Genomic DNA, 24,487 nt, shown 5'->3' with positions numbered 1-24,487 from the left:
CTGGACACCATCTGAGCCAAACAAGTTTATCTTGGTCTCGTCAGACCACAGGGCATTCCAGTAATCCATGTTCTTGGACTGCTTGTCTTCAGCAAACTGTTTGCTGGCTTTCTTGTGCGTCAGCTTCCTTCTGAAATGACGACCATGCAGACCGAGTTGATGCAGTGTGCGGCGTATGGTCTGAGCACTGACAGGCTGACCTCCCACGTCTTCAACCTCTGCAGCAATGCTGGCAGCACTCATGTGTCTATTTTTTAAAGCCAACCTCTGGATATGACGCCGAACACGTGGACTCAACTTCTTTGGTCGACCCTGGCGAAGCCTGTTCCGAGTGGAACCTGTCCTGGAAAACCGCTGTATGACCTTGGCCACCATGCTGTAGCTCAGTTTCAGGGTGTTAGCAATCTTCTTATAGCCCAGGCCATCTTTGTGGAGAGCAACAATTCTATTTCTCACATCCTCAGAGAGTTCTTTGCCATGAGGTGCCATGTTGAATATCCAGTGGCCAGTATGAGAGAATTGTACCCAAAACACCAAATTTAACAGCCCTGCTCCCCATTTACACCTGGGACCTTGACACATGACACCAGGGAGGGACAACGACACATTTGGGCACAATTTGGACATGTTCACTGTGGGGTGTACTCACTTATGTTGCCAGCTATTTAGACATTAATGGCTGTGTGTTGAGTTATTTTCAGAAGACAGTAAATCTACACTGCTATACAAGCTGTACACTGACTACTCTAAGTTATATCCAAGTTTCATGTCTATAGTGTTGTCCCATGAAAAGATATAATGAAATATTTGCAGAAATGTGAGGGGTGTACTTACTTTCGTGATACACTGTATATATATATATATTTATACACTACACACACACTTATATAATACACATGAAACACACTTATTCAGTACACACTACACACAGTACACAAACCACAATACTACACACACACACTTATACACTACATACACACAGTACACAAACCACAATACTACACACAAGCACATATACAGTACACACTACACACACACTTATAAAGTCCACATTACACACACTTATTCAGTATGCACTACACACACAAACTGTTACAGGTAAAATACACACAAATATATACAGGACACACAACACACACTACACAAACTACAATACTACACACACACACACACACTTATACAGTACACACTCATACAATACACACTACACAAACTACAATACTACACACACACACACACACTTATACAGTACACACTACACAAACCACAATACTACACACACACACACTCATACAATACACACTACACAAACCGCAATACTACACATTCACACATAGAGTACACACTACATACACACAGTACACAAACCACAATACTACACAAAAACACATATACGTTACAAACTACACACAGAATACAGTATACACTACACACACTCATGCACTACACACACAACACACACACACTCATACACTACACACACTCATACACTACATACACACACACTCATACACTACACACACACTAATACACTACACACACACACTACACAAACTAGTATAGCAGTGCTATACACAAACTAGCAGCTCTAAACCTGTTGCAAAATCTTAAAGGTTAAATAATTACAGAGCTGCAGTGACATCAAACAAAGTGATGAAATTTTGGCTTATCCTACCTTCAACTATACACGCACGCACGCACACACACACACACACACACACACACACACACACACACACACACACACAGGCTACATGGGGCCATTTTTGTCCACACAGGATCTGTTAAAACTTAATATGTGATTACAATACACAATAGTTTGTAGAATTCAATTTTCACGTGGTAGAAAAAATCTAACTGTATCCGAGATAGTGAGAAACTTAGACATACTCAATTCCTCCATGCTTGTGCAGCCATCTGAACTTTTCAAGCATTAAAGCTAGATGTGCACAATACTTACTAAATACTTTCTGACTTTATTTTAGACTCACAGTAAACACAGACGGGTCACTTTATTAGGGACACGGCTGGTACAGCTCTGCTCTCCAAACAGCCGTGATTCTGTGCGGCGTGATAAGGTGTTATCAAACATTCCTTTAAACATTCCTGTATTATTTTGGTCTGTGTTTACCCGGCTGCCTCGGGTAACTGCAGCAGAGTTATCAGCTCAAGGTCAGACATGGAGCGTTTCTGTTTCCTGTTCACTCCATTAACGAGGCCTATCTGTCTGCAAAACTGCCGCTCACTGGATGTTATTTTTCCTCAGGTTGCCCACATGACATTTTTTCTGATTAGCTGTACATTATTCTGCACCATATTCACAAAACAGAATAAGATAATATCAGATATGCACAACAGTATAGAATAGTATAGTATATATATTAAGTAGTATACTATAGTATAGTAAAGTGTAGTATAATCATATAGAACAGAATGAAATAGTACAGAATAGAATAGCATAGAATAGTATAGTGTACTATAATATAGTATAGAAAAGAAAAGTATAACCATAAAGAATAGCATAGAATAGTACAGTAGAGAATAGTAAATTATAGTGTAATAAAGTATAATACAGTATAGACTAGAATAGTATAGTGTAGTATAGAATAATGTAGTACGGCAAAGTATAATGTAGTGCAGTATAGTAAATTATAGTGTAATATAGTAAAGTACAGTATAGAATAGAATAGTATAGTGTAGTGTACTGTAGTATGGCAAAGTATGCTGTAGTGCAATATAGAATAGTGTGGTTTAGTGTAGAATAAAATAGTACTGCGTAGTATGGTATAGTACAGTATAGACTAGTATAGTATAGTAAAGTATAGTGTAATATAGTATAGTGTGGCTTACTGTAGAATTGAATAAAATTGTATAGCATAGTGTGGTATAAAATAGTATAGTGTAGTATAGAATACTGTAGTGTGGTTTAGTGTAGTATAGAATAGTAAAGTGTGGTTTAGTGTAGTATAGAATAGTATAGTGTAGTATAGAGTAGTATAAAATAGTATAGTGTAGTATAAAATAATATAAGATTTAGTGGTTTAGTGTAGAATAGAATAGTACAGTATAGTGTGCTTTAGTGTAGAATAGAATGAAATAGTACAAAATAAAATAGCATAGAATAGTATAGTGTACTAATAGTATAGTATAGAATACTATAATCATATAGAATACCATAGAATAGTACAGTATAGAATAGTATAAGTATATTATAGTGTAATACAGTACAGTGCAGTATAGAATGGAATAGTACAGTGTAGTATAGAATAGTATAGTGTAGTATAAAATAGTATAGTATAGTGTGATTTAGTGTAGAATAGAATAGTATAGTACAGCTTAGCGTAGTATAGAATAGTAAAGTGTAGTGTAGAATCGTATAGTGTAGTATATAGTAGTATAAAGTAGTATAGTGTGGTTTAGTGTAGAATAGAATAGTATAGTATAGTGTACTGTAGAATAGTATAGTGTAGTATAGTGTGGCTTACTGTAGAATAGATTAAAATTGTATAGTATAGTGTGGTTTAGTGTAGAATAGTATACTCATACATTACTTGTTATTTTTTTAACGGAGTGTCTATTTGCACCCGGGTACACATAGCATTCCCCACACAGTACAGCTATTCGTACCCCAAAAAGAAAAAAGAGCAAACAAACTCAACTGCGCATGTCTACCAACGATATATAAACACTATACATGGACATGCTAAAGGTCAAGGGATAGCAGTAAATTGAAGTGGCGTTACCTGGGGACGCGGCACGGTGGCTAAGTGGGTAGCACTGTCGCCTCACAGCAAGAAGGTTCTGGGTTCGATCCCCAGGTGGGGCGGTCCGGGTCCTTTCTGTGTGGAGTTTGCATGTTCTCCCCGTGTCTGCGTGGGTTTACTCCGGGTGCTCCGGTTTCCTCCCACAGTCCAAAGACATGGAAGTGAGGTACAGTATGCCAAATTGTCCATGACTGTGTTCGATATAACCTTGTGAACTGATTAACCTTGTGTGAAGATCAACTACCGTTTCCTGTCATGAATGTAACCAAAAGTGTAAAACATGACGTTAAAATCCTAATAAACAAACAAACAAACCGGGGGACGGCTTGGGAATGCCCATATCTGTATAAGTTGTGTGGTATTATCTTGTGAGTAAGGCTGACCACTGGCCAGTGTGCTCATGGCAAGGCGATGCGAATTAATGGAGTTTGAGTGAGGCAAGATTGTGGGTACCAGATGGGTGGGACATTTAACATTCCTTAATCCAGTGTCACATGTACTGGGAATATGTCATAGAGGGACCAGAGATCCTGCACCTACAAATACCACTGACCTGAGGGTGGCTATTCCAGATATTTCCGTCCACTTGTGGACCCAATGCCTGCTGCACTTAGCCAGGCTAAAGGGGTACCTAACATGATATTAGTTCCTGTACCAAGACTTTTGGCATGTCAGTATATATTGCTATTTTACACCTGGGTGTAGATAATGTATAATGTAAATAATACAATCTGAAAATATTATACAACTGAAAATAATATAAAAAATAGTGAAATTATTTGTAATCTTATGATATTTACATCTGGGTGTAAATAGTATAATTGCTGTTTACACCAGGGTGCAAACTGTACACTTTGCTGCTTACACCAGGGTGCAAATAGCATCTGCCTTATTTTAATCCTAACTTATGTCAAAGGTAATAACTCCTGTAGCTGTGATACTGCACTAACCATGGTAAACATGTGTATTCTACACATGATCTACAGGAGAATTATATTGTTATTATATTTTTCAGACTCTGAGTGTTGTGCTGGTGTGCAGTGAACGAGGAAATGTCAGGAGTGTTTGTGTGAATATTCTATAGAATTAAATATTATAATAGAGTTAATTACAGAATCTGTCCAGCATGACCTCGAGGTACAGTGTGAGTGTGTGTGTGTGTGTGTGTGTGTGTGTGTATGAGCTAGTAATCACTCCTATTGTTTCCATCAGAGTTCCCTTGTTGTGTTGCACGGCCGCTTGACGTCAGCAGAAGGAGAAACAAACAGCGAGCGCGTCTCGTCCTGACACTCGGCCCTCTCTCTCTCATTGTAGTCTGCACCCGGTTCGGGTTTAGGAAGGAGACAGGAAACCTGAGTCACACGGCTGCACCGCGCACAGCACACACACGCACACACACATACACACACACACACACACAACAACTGACGGGACGGCAGCGAGCATGCGCCATCGACACACACATACGTTTCAACAACTCCTTAAATTCAAGAATTCAGGAGTGGTGTGTGTGTAACCGTTACAGACCGACCATCGTACTACTGACCACGACAATACCGTCTTAATACAGTCTTAATCCTCAGCTTAGGTTTAGTACTAAGGTAACCAGACCTGATCTAAAACCCCAATAAGAGCTGTCAGTCAGTCAGCTCCAGCTCAACGTCTGAACGTTTCAAGACAAGCTAAGACCTGCTGCAGGAGGAAAACAGACGTGTTTAACACACACGCAACCAGTAACAAACACAACCAGTAACACACATGCAACCAGAAACACACACGCAACCAGAAACATGCTGCCAGTTACACACACCCACAACCAGTAACACACACAACCAGTACCACACATGCAACCAGTAACACACACACAATAAGAAACACACACAACACCAGTAACACACACAATTAGTAACACACACACAATCAGAAACACACACACACACACACACACACACACACAATCAGAGACACACACATGGCCAGTAACACACACATGGCCAGTAACACACACAAAACCAGTAACACATGACCAGTAACACACACAACCAGTAACACACACACACACACAAACAGTAACACACACTCAACCAGAAACACACTCAACCAGAAACACACACACAACCAGAAACACACACACACACACACAACCAGAAACACACACATACAACTAATCAGTAACACACTCAACCAGAAACACACACACACACACACAACCAGAAACACACACAAACAGTAACACACACTCAACCAGAAACACACACACACACAACCAGAAACACACACAAACAGTAACACACACTCAACCAGAAACACACACACACAACCAGAAACACACACAAACAGTAACACACACTCAACCAGAAACACACACACGGCCAGTAACACACACTCAACCAGAAACACACCTACAACTAATTAGTAAAACACACACACGGCCAGTAACACACACTCAACCAGAAACACACACACACACACACACAACCAGAAACACACACAAACAGAAACACACACACAACCAGAAACACACACACACACACAACCAGAAACACACACATACAACTAATCAGTAACACACTCAACCAGAAACACACACACACACACACACAACCAGAAACACACACAAACAGAAACACACACACAACCAGAAACACACACATACAACTAATCAGTAACACACTCAACCAGAAACACACACACACACACACACAACCAGAAACACACACAAACAGTAACACACACACAACCAGAAACACACCCACGACCAGTAACACACACTCAACCAGAAACACACTCAACCAGAAACACACACACACACACAGAACCAGAAACACACACACAAACAGTAACACACACTCAACCAGAAACACACACAACCTGAAACACACACACAGACAGTAATACACACACACACACACACACACACACACACAAACAGTAACACACACTCAACCAGAAACACACTCAACCAGAAACACACACAACCAGAAACACACACACAGACAGTAACACACACACACACACACACACACTCAACCAGAAACACACTCAACCAGAAACACACACAACCAGAAACACACACACAACCGGAGCTCCCGGAGAAAACCCACACAGACACAGGGAGAACATGCAAACTTCACACAGAAAGGACCCGGACCGCCCCACCTGGGAATCAAACCCAGGACCTTCCTGCTGTAAGGCGACAGTGCTACCCACCAAACCATTGTGTCAACCCAAAGGGCCTTCCCTAAACTATTGCTTAAAAGTTGGACGCATTTCATTTCCTTCATATAACTGATTTCACCTGTGAGCAACTGCTGCGGCTGAAACACCTGAAATCATAATTAGAAGAGGCGTCCCAATACCTTTGTGACAGGTGTAATCAAGCTAGCTGTTTATATGGGCACAGAGAAGTCAGCAGCTGTAGTAATAATCAGTGATGAGGAATCAGGATAGCAGTATTAATGCTAAAGGTCAGACATTCCTGTAAATAAAACCATGAGCGGATCATCTGATGACGCTCTTATCTCAGCGGCTCTGTTTAGACGCGCGTTTGTAAACGTAGATGTTTATGTGAGGTCTGATGTTTAGCGGGCGCGGTCCGAGTCGCCGTGCAGCTGCCGCCATAAATTAGCAAACTGATCTGCATTCGGGATGCCCGACAGACGCGTGAGATCGACCCGCTCTGAACGACGGAGGCGGACAAGAATGTGGCAGTTGTAGCCTAGTGGTTAAGGTACTGGACTAGTAATCAGAAGGTTGTTGGTTCAAGCCCCGCCACTGCCAGGTTACCACTGTTGGGCCCTTGAGCAAGGCCCCTAACCCTCAATTGCTTAGACTGTAAACTGTCACAGTACTGTAAGTCACTTTGGACAATTTACTAATGGCAGGAGTAGCTCAGAGGTTAAGGTACAGGACTAGTAATCAAAAGGTTGCTGGTTCAAGCATCACATCTGCCAGCTTGCCACTATTGGGCCCTTGAGCAAGGCCCTTAGCCTTTAATTGCTTACTGTATACTGTCACAGTGCTGTAAGTCGCTTTGGATAATTTAGAGCTCAGCGATGAAAGTACAGGACTAGTAATCAGAAGGTTGCTGGTTCAAGCCCCACATCTGCCAGGTTACCATTGTTGGGCCCTTGAGCAAGGCCCTTAACCTTTAATTGCTTAGACTGTACACTGTCACTCTGCTGTAAGTCGCTTTGGTACAGGACTAGTAATCAAAAGGTCACTGGTTCAAGTCCCACATCTGCCAGCTTGCCACTGTTGGGCCCTTGAGCAAGGCACCTAACCCTCAATTGCTTAGATAATATACTGTCACAGTGCTGTAAGTCGCTTTGGATAATTTATAGCTCAGCGGTACAGGACTAGTAATCAGAATGTCACTGGTTCAAGCCCCACATCTGCCAGGTTACCACTGTTGGGCCCTTGAGCAAGGCCCTCAACCTTCTATTGCTTAGACTTTATACTGTCACAGTGCTGTAAGTCGCTTTGGATGATTTACTAAGGGCAGAAGTAGCTCAGAGGTTAAGGTGCTGGACTTGTAATCAAAAGGTCGCTGGTTCAAGTCCCACATCTGCCAGCTTGCCACTGTTGGGCCCTTGAGCAAGGCCCTTAATGTTCAATTGCTTAGACAATATACTGTCACAGTACTTTGTCACTTTGGATAACTGATGGAATTGCAAAATGCCAAAAATGTAAAATACTGCACTAGTAATCAGAAGATTGCTGGGTCAAGCCCCACATCTGCCAGGTTACCACTGTTGGGCCCTTGAGCAAGGCCCTCAACCTTCTATTGCTTAGACTTTATACTGTCCCAGTACAGTAAGTCGCTTTGGATGATTTACTAAGGGCAGGAGTAGCTCAGAGGTTAAGGTGCTGGACTAGTAAGCGGAAGGTTGCTGGTTCAAGCCCCGTCACTGTCAGGTTGCCACTGTTGGGCCCTTAAACAAGGCCCCTAACCCTAAATTGCTTAGACTGTATACTGTCACACTGCTGTAAGTTGCTTTGGACAAAAGATGGACATGTGTGTGCAGTTGTAGCCTAGTGGTTAAGGTGCTGGACTTGCAATCGAAAGGTCGCTGGTTCAAGCCCCAAATCTGCCAGCTTGCCACTGTTGGGCCCTTGAGCAAGGCCCTTAACCCTTAACTGCTGTGTACTGTCACAGTGCTGTAAGTCGCTTTGGATAATTTATAGCTCAGCAATTAAAGTACAGGACTAGTAATCAGAAGGTTGCTGGTTCAAGCCCCACATCTGCCAGCTTGCCACTGTAAGTCGTTTTGGTCTGCTAAATGTCCAAAATGTAAACGTGCTGCAGGCTGTGTGTGTGTGTGTGTGTGTGTGTGCGCGCGCGCTGCGGCCCGGCTCACCTTGTTGGAGGCCATGTCGCTGACGGAGCGGTAGGTCTGGATGGTCTCGAGCTGGTCCAGGCACCAGTCCAGCTCCTCCATGGTCTCCACGGCCAGCTTCTGGTACGACTCGTCTGTGTGGAGGCAGACAGAAACGGAGACTCGATCAAAACACTCCTGTATGGTCACGCTGGCGCTCGGGCCATCCTTCATCCTGGGCTCGCGCTCACACACACACACACTCACACACACACACACACACACACACACACTTGTGCACGGCGTGTGAGGGTGAGGAGGTAAGATCTGCAGAGCGTTCGCTGGACTCGCTGCCCATGGCTCTGAGCCCTCTCTCTCTCTCTCCCTGCGTCTCTCACTCTCTGTTAATGTCTCTCGCCCGTTCAGCTCCGGCCCTGCGATACTGCTGTTGGCTGTGAGCCTGCAACCCTCGTACGACGCCTAGCCCACCCGTCAGCTGTGATGTCAATACAGAGGAAAACGGGGCAAGGAGGGGGGCTTCACACACACACACACATACACACACACACACACACACACACACACACACACATACACACACACACACACACACACACACACACACACACACACACACACACACACACACGGCCCCGCTTCCTCATTTACAAAAAACTGAACCTCAGGCCAGGAAGCGCACTAACACAGAACACACATCTGTACGTAGACGAAACCGCAGCTACACGCTAGCTGCACACATGCTGCACAACAGTCCACGCTAGGCTGTAATAAGCAGGGACGGAGTGTGTGTGTGTGTGTGTGCATGTGTGTTGGGGGGTATGGAAAAGCCCTTGGGTGGCCCTTCTGTGGCTTATCTGTTTGCGTTCGGTGCGTCTGGCCTTGTAGCTGCACGACACCGCAACAGCTGGAAATTAAAGGGCTTCAGGAACGCCCTGGTACCCGCCGCACCCTCACCGAGCTCTCTTTCTGTTCCCCTTTGCAGTAAGAACAGGAAGAGCACGGATGGTGTGCTGGGGTAGATTTGTTCACGTTAAGCGTCGTTCGTACGACCTGAGTCGCTTTTACCGCCTCGTATCAAAGAGTTCGTCTCAACTGGGTCAAAGTTTAATTAAGAGAATGCGCCCTACCGATGTCGGTTACTGTACGTCTCCCACTTTCGGTTGCTCCCGTTGGGGGGCGTTACAGCGGATCGTTTGCCTCCATCATGCCCGGTTCTGAACGTGCACCCCTGTCACCCCAACCGACTGCACAACCTCCCTCACTGCATCCATAAACCTCCAGCAGTGCTGTCGGCCGGCCGGGCACAATCGGCCACTGGTCTGCTGGGTGGGAAAAGACGGGGCTAAAAAGTGGGCGGGGTCTTTGAGGCTGTGTAAGGACCCTGGTTAGTAGCCGGAGGCGTCTGTAGTACGGGCGAATAAGAAGGGGAAGGAGGGAAGAGGAACTGGCTACGACTAAATTGGGAGAAAAGGGGAAAAAATTCCGAAATAAAAGAGTAAAACTGCTATTAGGTACAAACAGTCCCTGTCTCCCTGGGGCTGCTCCCGTATTTAGGCGTCGCCACATTGGATCTGGTCCACATATCAGACGCTCTTCCTGACGCAACCCTCCATCCTATTTCTATCGGGGCTTGGGACCTGCACTAAGAGTGCACTGACGATGCGGTAACACACTTGAGGCAGGACGCCAATCCATCGCAGACCAATCAGGTTTGTTTGTAAACGTCGCTGAGATTTGAACATGACCTCCCTCACTGCATCCATAAACCTCCAGTGATGCTGTCGACTGGCCGGGCACAATCGGCCACTGGTCTGCTGGGACTAAAAAGTGGGCGGGGTCTTCTTGGCTGTGTAAGGACCCTGGTTAGTAGCCCGAGGCGCCTGTAGTAGCCGAAGTGAAGGAATGTGGAGATCAGAGCGTGACTCTCTGTGCGCGAGACCGAAGTACGGGCGAATAAGAAGGGGTCGGTGGAGTGTGCACCCACATATACACTCCTCGTACACCATTAGGGTCTCCAGCAGAGGAAGAGGAACTGGCTACGACTAAATTGGGAGAAAAGGGGAGAAAATGAAGAAATAATGCAGTAAAAATGCTATTAGGTTCAAATAGTCCCCGTCTCCATTTGGCTGCTCCTGTATTTAGGCGTCGCCACCCTCCTATTTCTATCCGGGCTTGGGACCTGCACTAAGAGCGCACTGACGATGCGGTAACACACTCGAGGCAGGACGCCAATCCATCGCAGACCAATCACGTTTGCCTGTAAACGCCGCTGAGATCTGAACCCCGGATTCACAACTGCATGACCTCCCTCACTGCATCCATAAACCTCCAGCGATGCTGTCGGCCAGCCAGGCACAATCGGCCGCTAGTCTGCCGGGTGGGGAAGGATGGGACTAAAAAGTGGGCGGGGTCTTCTTGGCTGTGTAAGGACCCTGGTTAGTAGCCTGTAGTATCCAAAGTGGAGGAACGTGGGGATCAGAGCGTGACTCTCCGTGTGAGAGACCGAAGTATGGGCGAATAAGAAGGGGTCGGTGGAGTGTGCACACTTCGGAAGGAGGGAAGAGGAACTGGATATGACTAAATTGGGAGAAAAGGGGATAAAATGCAGAAATAAAATAGTAAAAATGCTATTAGGTACACAGTTTCTATTTGGCTGCTTCTGTATTTAGGCGTCGCCACATTGGATCTGGTCCACATATCGGATGCTCTTCCTGACGCAACCCTCCTATTTCTGTCCGGGCTTGGGACCTGCACTAAGAGCGCACTGACGATGCGGTAACACACTCGAGGCAGGACGCCAATCCATCGCAGACCAATCAGGTTTGTCTGTAAACGCAGCTGAGATTTGAACTAGCGTACTTCACACCAGCGCACTCACATGGCCCGAAAGCACATAAAAGATTAAAGTGCAGCGCTGGCTTTGGTCTGACTGGAGACAAAAGCGCGTATAAAAGGGAGCAGTGAAGTGGCTGACCACATGTGCGTAAGAGGGGTTTTCTCCACACGCACACACACACACACACACACACACACACACACACAGAGCTAGGGGCAACGAGCCGGGGAAAAAAAGGATCATACATTTGCCCAAGAAGCATGAGGTCATCAAAGCAGACGACGCTGACAAACTGTTCTAACATCTAACATGATTATACCGGGGATCTTCAAAAAGTCTCCTCACTTTTATATCGTGGTTATAAGCGGTGAGGGTGTAGTGGGAGGAGGAGGAATCGCTCGTGTCTGAGAGACTGAGAGACGCTTATAGTCCTGATTCAGCTCCATCTGATTTCCACCTTTTTGGACGCTCAGAGAAGCTTTAAAGAGAAGAAGATTTTCATGTGATGATGACGTGAAAGCAGCGGCGCATCAGTGGCCGTGCTGACGGCATTAAAAATTCGGTTTGACGCCGGAAAAATGCATCGGAAGGCGACGTTGTAGAAAAGTGAAGGAGTTTGTTTTTGAATAAATAGAGTTTAAAAAAAAGTGAGGAAACTTTTTGAAGAACTCTTGGTGTCGTCCTGGATAACCAGCTGACCTTCTCTCCTCGTGCCGGTTCCTCCTCTACAACATCAGGAGGATCTGACCATTTCTCTCCATGAAAGCTCTCCAGATTCTGGTCCAGTCACTTGTAATCTCACGGTTGGACGACTGCAACTCCCTGCTGGCAGGAGCTCCCATGTCCACTATTAAACCCTTACAGCTTATTCAAAATGCAGCTGCTCGTCTGGTTCTTAACCAGCCCAAACACTGCCACATTACCCCACTCCTGCCACATTACCCCACTGCTGTCTCATCATCACCCCACTGCTGTACATCATCACCCCACTGCTCTACATCATCACCCCACTGCTCTACATCATCACCCCACTGCTCTACATCATCACCCCACTGCTGTACATCATCACCCCACTGCTGTACATCATCACCCCACTGCTGCCACATTACCCCACTGCTGCCACATTACCCCACTGCTGCCTCATCATCACCCCACTGCTCTACATCATCACCCCACTGCTCTACATCATCACCCCACTGCTCTACATCATCACCCCACTGCTGCCACATTACCCCACTGCTGCCACATTACCCCACTGCTGCCTCATCATCACCTCACTGCTGTACATCATCACCCCACTGCTGCCACATCATCACCCCACTGCTGCCTCATCATCACCCCACTGCTGTACATCACCCCACTGCTGCCTCATCATCACCCCACTGCTGCCTCATCATCACCCCACTGCTTCCACATCACCCCACTGCTGGGTTCTCTTCACTGGCTTCCTGTAGCTGCCCGTATTCAGTTTAAAACACTGACGCTCGCCTACAAAGCCAAAAATTGACCCAAAGCTACCTTCGTGGTCTAATCAAACCCCGCTCTGTACCACGCAACCTCCGAGCCACTAGTCTCGCTCGACTTGATCCTCCACCCAGGACTCAAGGAAGACGAGCATCAGCATCAAGGCTCTTCTCTGAACATCTGAGTCTCTTGCGGTCTTTAAAAAACGATTAAAAACCTTCATCACCTCTTTACTAAACACTTAAGCTGACTTGTACTTACTTACTAACACTCTTATTCATCTCTTGCAAAAAAAAAACCCCTAACTTTGGTTCTAACAGGGTTCCAGTACATTTGTGTTCTTGGACTGTTGTTTTCTTAAACTAGAGTAAGGAAATGTTGATTATTGAAGCTCTTCTGCTTAAAGCGGAAAATGTAAATAGTAAAAATATAAGCTGGATTTTATGAGGTTATCTGCTCTTGTCCTTCTCCTGATACTCCAGAATCTCTCAGATAAAGGCCTACAGCAGGTTTAAGAACAGATCACGGTGTCCCACAGGGCTGTACCCTGGGAACCATAATCATATAACTATAAAAAATGCTCTATTAAAAATGGCAAACCAGTAACAGGATCCCGGAAGACCTAAGAATAATCGTGCACTTTTAAGAACCCTTGCACATGTCCAGGAATCCAAAATGTCACTCTGACATTTCCAGTAACATCTGATGAAGTGTGGGTGTGACCCGTACGTGTGCACTCGAGTAAGCTGGTGATGTAAGGTCGTTACGAGCTGTAGGATAAATTCTGCGAACATTTCAGGTTTTGCGGTTTTATATTGTGTAAATCTACGTGTGTGTGAGCGAGGGTGGCATTTTACATCCTCTGAGGTCAAACCAGGTTGATGCACTACACGCTGTGTGTGTGTGTGTGTGTGTGTGAGGAGCCGGATGTTGTGTGTGTGTGTGTGTGTGTGTGTGTGAGGAGCCGGATGTTGTGCGTGTGTGGAAACAGCTGTAGTAGTTTGTTGCATGAACGCAGACTGTCAGGATATGTTTTAAATAACGTATACACCGATCAGCCATAACATTAAAACCACCTCCTGGTTTTTACACTCACTGTCCATTTTATCAGCTCCACTTACCATATAGAAGCACTTTGTAGTTCTACAATTACTGACTGTAGTCCATCTGTTTCTCTACATGCTTTGTTACCCCCTTTCACCCTGTTCTTCAATGGTCAGGACCCCCACAGGACCACCACAGAGCAGGTATTATTTAGGTGGTGGATCATTCTCAGCACTGCAGTGACACTGACATGGTGGTGGTGTGTTAGTGTGTGTTGTGCTGGTATGAGTTTAGACACCTCACTGTCACTGCTGGACTGAGAATCGTCCACCAACCAAAAATATATACAGCTAACAGCGCCCCGTGGGCAGCGTCCTGTGACCACTGATGAAGGTCTAGAAGATGACCGACTCAAACAGCATCAATAGATGAGCGATCGTCTCTGACTTTACATCTAGAAGGTGGACCGACTAGGTAGGAGTGTCTAATAGAGTGGACAGTGGGTGGACACGGTATTTAAAAACCCCAGCAGCGCTGCTGTGTCTGATCCACTCATACCAGCACAACACACACTAACACACCAGCACCATGTCAGTGTCACTGCAGTGCTGAGAATGATCCACCACCTAAATAAAAAACTGCTCTGTGGTGGTGGTTTTAATGTTATAGCTGATCAGATCAGTGTATATATATACTGTATATATATATATATAAAATGCACAGACACATTTTACATCATCCTACACTCCCGAGAAGAGGATAAAGTAGAGCATCTAAATAATCTGCCTTATGAGCTCCATGTCTTATTAGAATCCTCTCTACTGAGGCACTAGCACTAGGGACAAGCACGGGCCGGATCTGCTCAAACGTTTTTCTTGAAGGAACAAGCGAGGCATTGAGGGAGCGGGCGAGGAGGGGCGGGACGCCGACCCGACCACATGAAAAACGTAAACCCATTCGGACCTCACGTGGCCAGAGAATGGTAGCGCTGCTGGACCACACAAAACGAGCTCGGATTTTTTAAACACACTTTTTTATACAGCAGTGAAGAACATCTTATCTGAGACCCAATTCTACCTTTTTCGAGACATGACGGGACTAAGACGGGACTAAAATGTCTCCTCGAGCAAAACAAGACCAAGATCAGGCTCAGACGACCCCCCCCCGACTGAAATTCCCAGCACGGTTAAACACTGGCCGCTTGTGTGCTCGGATCTCTACGTTGAAGGAGTAAATATTCCAGATCCAGTGGTCTGATCTCCGTGAGCCCTGTCGCTCCTCCCTCCCCCTGTCCGGCCCCACCGTCCGCTCACAGTGAGCCCCCTGTGTCTCTCTCTCTGCGCAGGCATTCAGGAAAATATTCCACACACGTTTATAAGGCCGCGCTTCAGAACCAAACACCGCGGTGGGGAGAACAGGCCGGGCGCTGTTACCGAACCGCGCTCTGGTGACTTGGCCACGTTGTTTTCGACCCCTCAGCGGTTCAATCATACGAACAAGGTCGGCCAGGAAGCTGAGCTCCAGCACTCCGACTGCGGTGTACACTGGAACCTTGTAACTCAACGTAACCTAAACGTGAAATTGTTCAGCGTTCGGCTTGAGCGGTGCAGTAAAACCTCATCAGCGTGTGTATAAGAGCTGAATCTGCATCAGTGTGGAATAAGCGTCAGATCCAGGGTTACAGCTCCACATGTATCTGTGTTTATCTGGATTCTCCTCCCTGTTTCACTTTTAAACTTGTGTTACAGCTCCAGCTTCTGAGAAATGGTGAGAATCAGATTCAGCTTCTCCCATACCCCTTTTCCACCAAAAAAAACATGGTTCTTGAACCGGTTCTGTTCAGGTTTCTTAGAACCTTGGTGTATAGAGAACCGACGCACGTTTCCACCAGTTTTTGAGAACCAAGCCTGCGTCATCATCGGTGGGTGTTGCTTAACGAAAGTTAAGAGCAGTAATATCATGGTGGAGCGTGTAGATTACGTGTGAGCATTTGTGCTGTTACAGATGTTAGTTTTTATGTAAAAAGCATCGATCAGCAGCTGTTGGTGATTTGCTCAGCGCTCGGCTTGAGCGATAAAACATCATTAAACTTCCTTAACACGAACAAACATCTGTGTGAAATAGATCAGATTTACTCTAAAATACCACGTGTATCTGTGTTTAGTTGGATTTACATGTGTGTTTATGCAGCTCGGGGAGTTGAAAAAACTTCACGCTTTATTTTTCACGTTAAGCATTTTCCGTTCTGTCCGGGTCACTTTTATCTCGTAATATCACACAATTCACCTTTTTTAAAGGCAATTTGAAAATATCAGCGGCAAACTGGCTCAAAATGTAATCAGGTGAAGTTTAAAAGATAAAAATGCAGCGATAAGCTCCATATGAGACTCCAGCGGACGGCATTGTTGCTGTTGCTATGCTGTACAACATGACACGCCCACAGGTGACGTCACGGTTCGGGCTGAAAAACCCAGTATTCTGTGGTGCCAGATCGGCCCGCTAGTTCTCTGTCTGGAGCCTCTTTTTTCGGTGGAAACACGCAGAACCGGTTCAAAATCAAGTTTGGGAACCGGAACGGGCTCCGTTCTGCGTTGGTGGAAAAGGGGTACCAGAGTCTAAAACGCTTCTGGTTCAAAATAAAGCTTAATGTGGTTTAATGTAGTAAAAGAAGGAGACAGGAGCACTAAACTTCTCTTCATTATTACTGCTCATAAGTTCCTCCACTAATCACATTCCTCACTCGCTGTTTTACTACAATAAGTCACGCTAAGTTTTGTGCACCGCCGTCACACTTCATAGGAAATAACGGCACAGCGAGAAAAGCAAAAGCAGTTTTGTCACTTCTCATGTGAATGCGCCGGTGCTGAAGGGAACACGGTATTCCAAGATCTGGCATCTTCACCATTAAGAAGTGTCATGAAACAATAAAGAAGTAAAACTAAAGTGCAGCTTTTATTGTATTTTTATTGATGTGTAACTGTTAGTAATTGTATTACAGTGTGTTTATATTATATTTGTGTTATTTTCAGTGTTTAAGCATCAAAAACAACCTCATTATTTTACATGAGACTAAAATATCTGCAGCTCCACGGGACCATGGACGCATTAACAGGTTTCACAAACATCCTTATGGGGAAAAAATACCTCGAAACTCAACGTGTTTAAAACTCAACACCCCTCCCAGAACCGAGTGAGTTTTATCCAGTTTTAAGGTACCGCTGTAGTTTTTGTTTTAAAGTTCTAAATTCTAACAGATAATAGATAGAACTGTATTTTTCTTAAGGGTAAATTGTATCGTTACTGCAGCAGGAACACAGAACTCTACACGTCATGAACATATACGACACAAATATGGGGGGGGGGGCTATATATATAATATAATATATATAATGCAATAAAAGGTGCAATATAAGCCTATAAAGTGAATACATTATGTGTAAAGTTCAAACCAGTGTTGTGCAATTTGGTGTACATCTATATATCCATAAACATACATATTATGTACATATACATACACCCACATTTGCACATCTACATCTCCCTGAGTCTGTGTGGGTTTCCTGCGGGTGCTCCGGTTTCCTCCCACAGTCCAAAGACGTGCAGTCAGGGCAATCAGAGTGTGTTTGTGTAAAGAGTGTGTGTGTGTGTGTGCCCTGTGATGGACTGGCGACCCGTCCGCTTGGTGAGTCGGACCCACCGTGACCCTGACCAGGATAAAGTGCTGGTAATACAGACATGGGAAAAAACACAAAGTCCAGGATTGAACCCTGGCCCATGCAGCCGTGCAGCACCCACACTAGCAGCTGTGACCCGTAATAAAGTCGGAGAGAAGGAAACGTCACGCCCGGTCCGAAGAGGGCGTTTAGGGTGTGACTGGGAAACACTCGCATCATTTATGTGGGTTCAGCTTCACACACACACACACACACACAGTCACATCTTTGTGCCGTTACCTGGTTTGTACCCTAAAGCAGAGGAAGCGGCGGTGCTGAATACGCTCAGTGTGCGTAACCGTTCTACCCGACCCGTCCTGACCCCGTTAACACCAATTAAAAAACAACACATGTCCCAATTCATTTGGGGTTTCTTTCGGGGGTGGGCAGGACTGGTTCCTTGTTAAACAGGAACATGAAATGGGATCAGGACCATGACAGACCCACTGTTCTGAAGAACGGAGGGTCGATTTGGGGTAAAGCGAGCAGACGGTGTCAGACTGAGGTGTTACCCCGTAAATCCGAACCCAAACCCAGACGGCATAATAGAACAAGCCGCTATCTGCCAGGCTCATTACGCTCCTCTCATTTCTCTTTCCATTCAGTCATGGGGGAGCGTATGGAAAGCACGTGTTGTGCATGAGAGAGAGAGAGAGAGAGAGAGAGAGAGAGAGAGAGAAGTGATGTCGGGTGTGGAAAGATTTACCACGAATTCCTTTAAATGGATTAAAATTCCTCTGCGTGTCTGGAGTGGCTGGATGGCTTTTCCATGCGGCCGGCGGCTCTGAGAACCTTCAGCCGAGCGCTGCTGCACAAACCCCCCGAGCTTTAAATTCTCTCCTAAATATTATAAACATCGTCTGTAATAAATAAACACTGAATTCTGCTTCATTTACATTTTCTGTTTTTTATCCAAAGTGACTTACAGTACTGCGACAGTAGACTAAGCTATTGAGGGTTAAGGGCCTTGCTCAAGGACCCAACAATGACAACCTGGCAGTAGTGGGGCTTAAACCAGCGACCTTTCGATTACTAGTCCAGTACCTTAACCACTAGGCTGAGGAAAAATCTGTCTTTTAATTCTTCTGTATTAATTAGGGATGCTGGAGTTTTATGATACAGTTTGCATAATTATTATTATTATTATTTATTATTATTAATTATAATAATAATTTTTTTTTACTATTATTATTATTATTTATTATTTGTTATTATTATTCTTGTTGTTGTTATAATAATAATCATTAATATTTATTATTTTATTATTATTATAATTATTATAATTTATTGTTATTATTAATATTATTTATTATTACTTTTATTATTATTATTATTATTACTTATTATTATTATTTATTATCATTTTTTATTATTATTATTATTTTAACTAAACTCTATAACATAATTTATGGAAACTTTAGCCAAACTGAAATAGATTCATTAAATAAGTTCTATAATATTTCTAGTTTCTATCAAGACTGATCCAAATTTAATCAAATCATGAAAAATTAAAATAATTAAATACACTATTTGGCCAAAAGAGTGGAGACTGGTATAGCCACAAATGGTTAAGGTTGATTTTTATTCTAATCAATCACGTCATCCTGGTCAGGGTCCCGATGGGTCCGATTCCAATGGGAAACACTGAGCGCAAGGCAGGAAAAACCCTGGACAGGATGCCAAATCCATCACATCACCCCCAATTCTAACACCACCCCCCGCCCCGCCCCTGTCCTAACACCTCCATCCCAACTTTTTTGGACTGAGTTGCAGGCATTAAATTCTAAATGTGTTTATATTTACACTGAAACTACAGTCACATTGATCAGTGAAAATACAGATTCTTCTTTTTATTGCATTTACAAAACGTCCTGACTTTTTCAGAGAGCAATTTTTAAGCTCTATAGATCCTGTATTAACAGAAAGCTTTAGTGAAAGTTACATGTTTTATGTAAGGACGTCCACCAAGTCTTGGCTGATCGACTATAAATAAATATTCATATTTATTGGGACACATCTTTAAACAGTGGACAGTGGACAGTGGTAGCCTAGTGGGTAGGGCTTTGGGCTATCAACCGGAAGATTGGCGGTTCAAATCCAGGCCCTGCTATGCAGCCACTGTTGGGTCCTTGAGCAAGGCCCTTAACCCTGTCTGCTCCAGGGGCGCCGTACGATGCGCTCTGACCCCAGCTTCCAAAAACAAGCTGGGATATGCAAAGAATTGTACTGTACATGTGTATATGTATATATGACAAATAAAGTATATCTCTAAAAGTAATAAAACCTTCATCAGTTTAGAATGGAAAGATTATTATGATTAAATTCTGATGGTTTTATTTAAATTACCGCCGGCGTCACAGAAACGGGCGTGTCTGTTCCTTTTCTTCTTCTCTGGGGCCCGAACACTCTACATGTCAGATTTGACGAATGATGAACCACTCACATCTGGACTGTTTACAGAAGAAGGATCCGGTCCACTACACGTACCAAAACGACAGGGCCGCACGTATCCAGACGGCCTCTCTTGTTTTGAGAGCTCAGGGGCGCTTTGGCGGAGAAGCTAGCGGGGGAAAGGTAGCGTGTCTGCTTTCAGCCTGCGCTGACGTCAACGGCATAATTCAGATAGTTAGCGGGGTGCACGCTGCCCGCCGGGCCAGCGCCAAAGACCGACACGGACTCGCACCCGCCGCGCCGCGCCGCGCCAGACGAACATCTGCACATCTCATCTGGAGCGCCTTCCAACACACGTACGTCTGTATGACCGCTACACCGTCTGATCCTGATTCTCAACAGCCGTGTTCACTTACTAATGGCTTGCACATACGCTATGTGGCCAAAAGTATTCGGACACCTGACCACGAGCTTGTTAAAAAGAAACGACGTCTGTGTGAAGGCTTCTCACAAGACTGTGAAGTGTGTCTGTGTATGGGAACTTGTGCCCGTTCAGTCCAAAGATGACAGCATTTGTATGGCAAGCACTGATGCTCAGTTGGTGTTCCGGTTCATCCCAGAGCTGTTGGGTGGGCCCGAGGTCAGGGCTCTGTGCTTTTCTTCATGTCTTCACAGAGCTTGCTTTGTGCACTTTGGGCCCAACAGTGGCAACCTGGCAGTGGTGGGGCTTGAACCAGCGACCTTTCGATGACTAGTCCAGTACCTTAACCATTAGGCTGAGGAAGGTTCTGTGTTTTATTTCTTCTGTATTAAATAAGGATGCTGGAGTTTTAAGATATAGTTTGCACAATTATTATTATTATTATTATTACTTCTTTATTACTACTCCTCAATTTATTATTATTATTATTATTATTATTACTATTTATTAACATTATTACTAATTGTTATTATTATTATTACCAATTATTATTATTATTTATTAATATTATTATTATTATTATCATTATTATTATCTATTAACATTATTATTATTATTATTACTACTATTTTATTACTATCCCTACATTTATTTTATTATTTTATTATTATTATATTTATTATTATTATTATTATTTATTAACACTATTACTACTTTATTATTACTAATTGTTATTATCATTATTATTATTATTATTTATAATTATTATTACTACTTTATTATCATTATTATTATTATAGTTATTGACAGGAAAGGGTCTTCCCTAAACTGTTCCTGCAAAGTTGGAAGTGTACATCAACAGCAACCCATTAGGCCTCATTCAGGCTAGAAGAACGTTATTATGGACGTGGTCAGAAGCTTGGTGCAGCGGGTTCTGCCCTTTCTGGCCCCCTCTAAAAATAGTAATGCGTGGACCTGACGTCTCGGCTGCCATCGGAGTCTCATATCGTTCCCATCCGAGTAACCCAAGCCCTGCGTTACCGACCAAAATATTAATGATGACGCACTGGGGAATTTAATCACTCAGACTGGGGGGTTAAACAGCTTCTCCAGCATGTTGAGCTCTCGTATCTGTAGTGTGATCGCCATGGATGATAATGTGATCATGTTCTTCTGTGTTAGGGATAAAACAGAGTCAATAACTGGAGATGTAGTCTTATAAAATAATCTAAATTACAACATACACTATATACACTGATCAACCTTAACATTATAACCACCTCCTTGTTTCTACACTCACTGTCCATTTTATCAGCTCCACTTACCATATAGAAGCACTTTGTAGTTCTACAATTACTGACTGTAGTCCATCTGTTTCTCTACATGCTTTGTTACCCCCTTTCACCCTGTTCTTCAATGGTCAGGACCCCCACAGGACCACCACAGAGCAGGTATTATTTAGGTGGTGGATGATTCTCAGCACTGCAGTGACACTGACATGGTGGTGGTGTGTTAGTGTGTGTTGTGCTGGTATGAGTGGATCAGACACAGCAGCGCTGCTGGAGTTGTTAAACACCTCACTGTCACTGCTGGACTGAGAATCGTCCACCAACCAAAAACATCCAGTCGACAGTGCCCCGTGAGCAGCGTCCTGTGACCACTGATGAAGGTCTAGAAGATGACCGACTCAAACAGCAGCAATAGATGAGCGATCGTCTCTGACTTTACATCTGCAAGGTGGACCGACTAGGTAGGCGTGTCTAATAGAGTGGACAGTGAGTGGACACTGCTGTGTCTGATCCACTCATACCAGCACAACACACTAACACACCACCACCATGTCAGTGTCACTGCAGTGCTGAGAATCATCCACCACCTAAATAATACCTGCTCTGTGGTGGTCCTGTGGGGGTCCTGACCATTGAAGAACAGGGTGAAAGGAGGCTAACAAAGCATGTAGAGAAACAGATGGACTACAGTCAGTAATTGTAGAACTACAAAGTGCTTCTGTATGGTAAGTGGAGCTGATAAAATGGACAGTGAGTGTAGAAACAAAGGTGGTTTTAATGTTATGGCTGATCAGTGTATATAAACAGGATATAAAACACACTCCGTCATCAGATTATCACTCAGAATTAAGGCGCCTCAGTAGGAGCATTTTAAGGGATCTAAGGATTTAGACACGCCCTCTTTTCGGGAGTGTAGGATGATGTATTATGCGCTTATTTAAAATGAGGGGTCCCACAGGGCCGAGGGCCACCAGAAAGCTTCATTCTGGACGTACGGCCGTGTGCCGTGTTTTGCGCCCTGACCCCAGACGCGCCCCCCTCACTGGAGACCAGGAGTGTTTGAAAATATTTGTGATGATGTCATCCCATCTCCAGGGGCTCCGGAGTACATCAACACGGCGCGCGGCTCGGATCTGAGGCCGCCCTGGCACGTAGGAGCGGACCGAGGGCTTTGGGACGGCCGTGTGGTATTCCTCACCTCGGCACCCAGAGTCAACACACGCGCTGGACATCAGTGGGCCGGGGCGGGCGCTCCGCGTCACGCAAACATCGCACACGCACTTTCTCACATCAGTCAAAGTCAGCTCGGGCTTCAACCTAGAGAGACGAATGCAAACGTAGTCACGTAGGCAATTCACACACACACACACACACTAACACACACACACACACATCACACACACACACACACACACACTTGGACACTGGACTCTGTAGGATGTGGTGCGCTGGTAAAATACGGCCAAGCCGTGGTGGTTATCGCGGGGACTTCCTTCGGGCCGACGTTTCCCAGCACATGGCGAGACGCGAGTGTTTGGGTGGCCTGTTGATGCCGCTGTTACCATGGCCACCGTGCCCATGCCCAGATGATGGGAAAGGATTTTGGCTGGCAGTGTGGTGCCAACTCTAGACAGCGGCTTCTTGTGAAGAGCGTCTGGACTTAATTAAAGTGACACGTCACCATTTTTTCATTCTATGCGCTACTGTTTACACAGGGAAGAGACCACTGTTCCACGTGTGGGCACTGTGTGGGCAAAAGTATTCGGACGCCTGATTGTGAGCTTGAGGGACGTCCTGTTTAAAAAACAAACTAATTAAAATATATTAAAGTAGAGCATTTAGAGGACATTTTTAATCCAAAGCAACTTACAGGAGTGTAACAGTGTACTGTCTATGCAATTGAGGGTTAAGGGCCTTGCTCAGGGGCCCAACAATGGCAACCTGGCAGCAGTGGGGCTTGAACCAGCAACCTTCTGATTACAAGTATAGTCCAGTACCTTCACCATTAGGCTACAACTGCCCTCGATTTTAGCGATTGAGGCTTTAGTGCCTTGTTCAGGGGCCCAACAGTGGTGGGGCTTGAACCGGCAACCTTCTGATTACCAGTCTAGTCCAGTACCTTAACCACTAGGCTACAACTGCCCTTGATTTGAGTGATTGAGGCTTTAGTACCTCGTTTAGGTGCCCAACAGTGACACCCTGGCAGCGGTGGGGCTTGAACCAGCA

General features: G+C 44.7%; 1 protein-coding gene across 6 annotated transcripts in view; it reads right to left on the bottom strand.

Annotated features, from left to right (window-relative positions):
* The window catches only part of pde4ba (phosphodiesterase 4B, cAMP-specific a), a 217,289-nt gene that overhangs the window by 21,454 nt on the left and 171,348 nt on the right, over positions 1-24,487 (bottom strand). For 5 of the 6 annotated variants that reach the window (XM_062998065.1, XM_062998066.1, XM_062998067.1 and 2 more), the window contains one exon: positions 9,125-9,237. In XM_062998065.1, coding sequence (XP_062854135.1) covers positions 9,125-9,237 — 113 coding nt within the window. Of the gene's footprint in view, positions 1-9,124; positions 9,238-12,638; positions 12,696-24,487 lie in introns of those variants that run through there. The other variant, XM_062998070.1, reaches the window with a different exon arrangement.

The sequence above is a fragment of the Trichomycterus rosablanca genome, chromosome 6 (genome assembly GCF_030014385.1).
Source record: "Trichomycterus rosablanca isolate fTriRos1 chromosome 6, fTriRos1.hap1, whole genome shotgun sequence".
Taxonomy (NCBI): Eukaryota; Metazoa; Chordata; class Actinopteri; order Siluriformes; family Trichomycteridae; genus Trichomycterus; species Trichomycterus rosablanca.
This window is presented reverse-complemented; position numbering and strand designations above follow the sequence as displayed.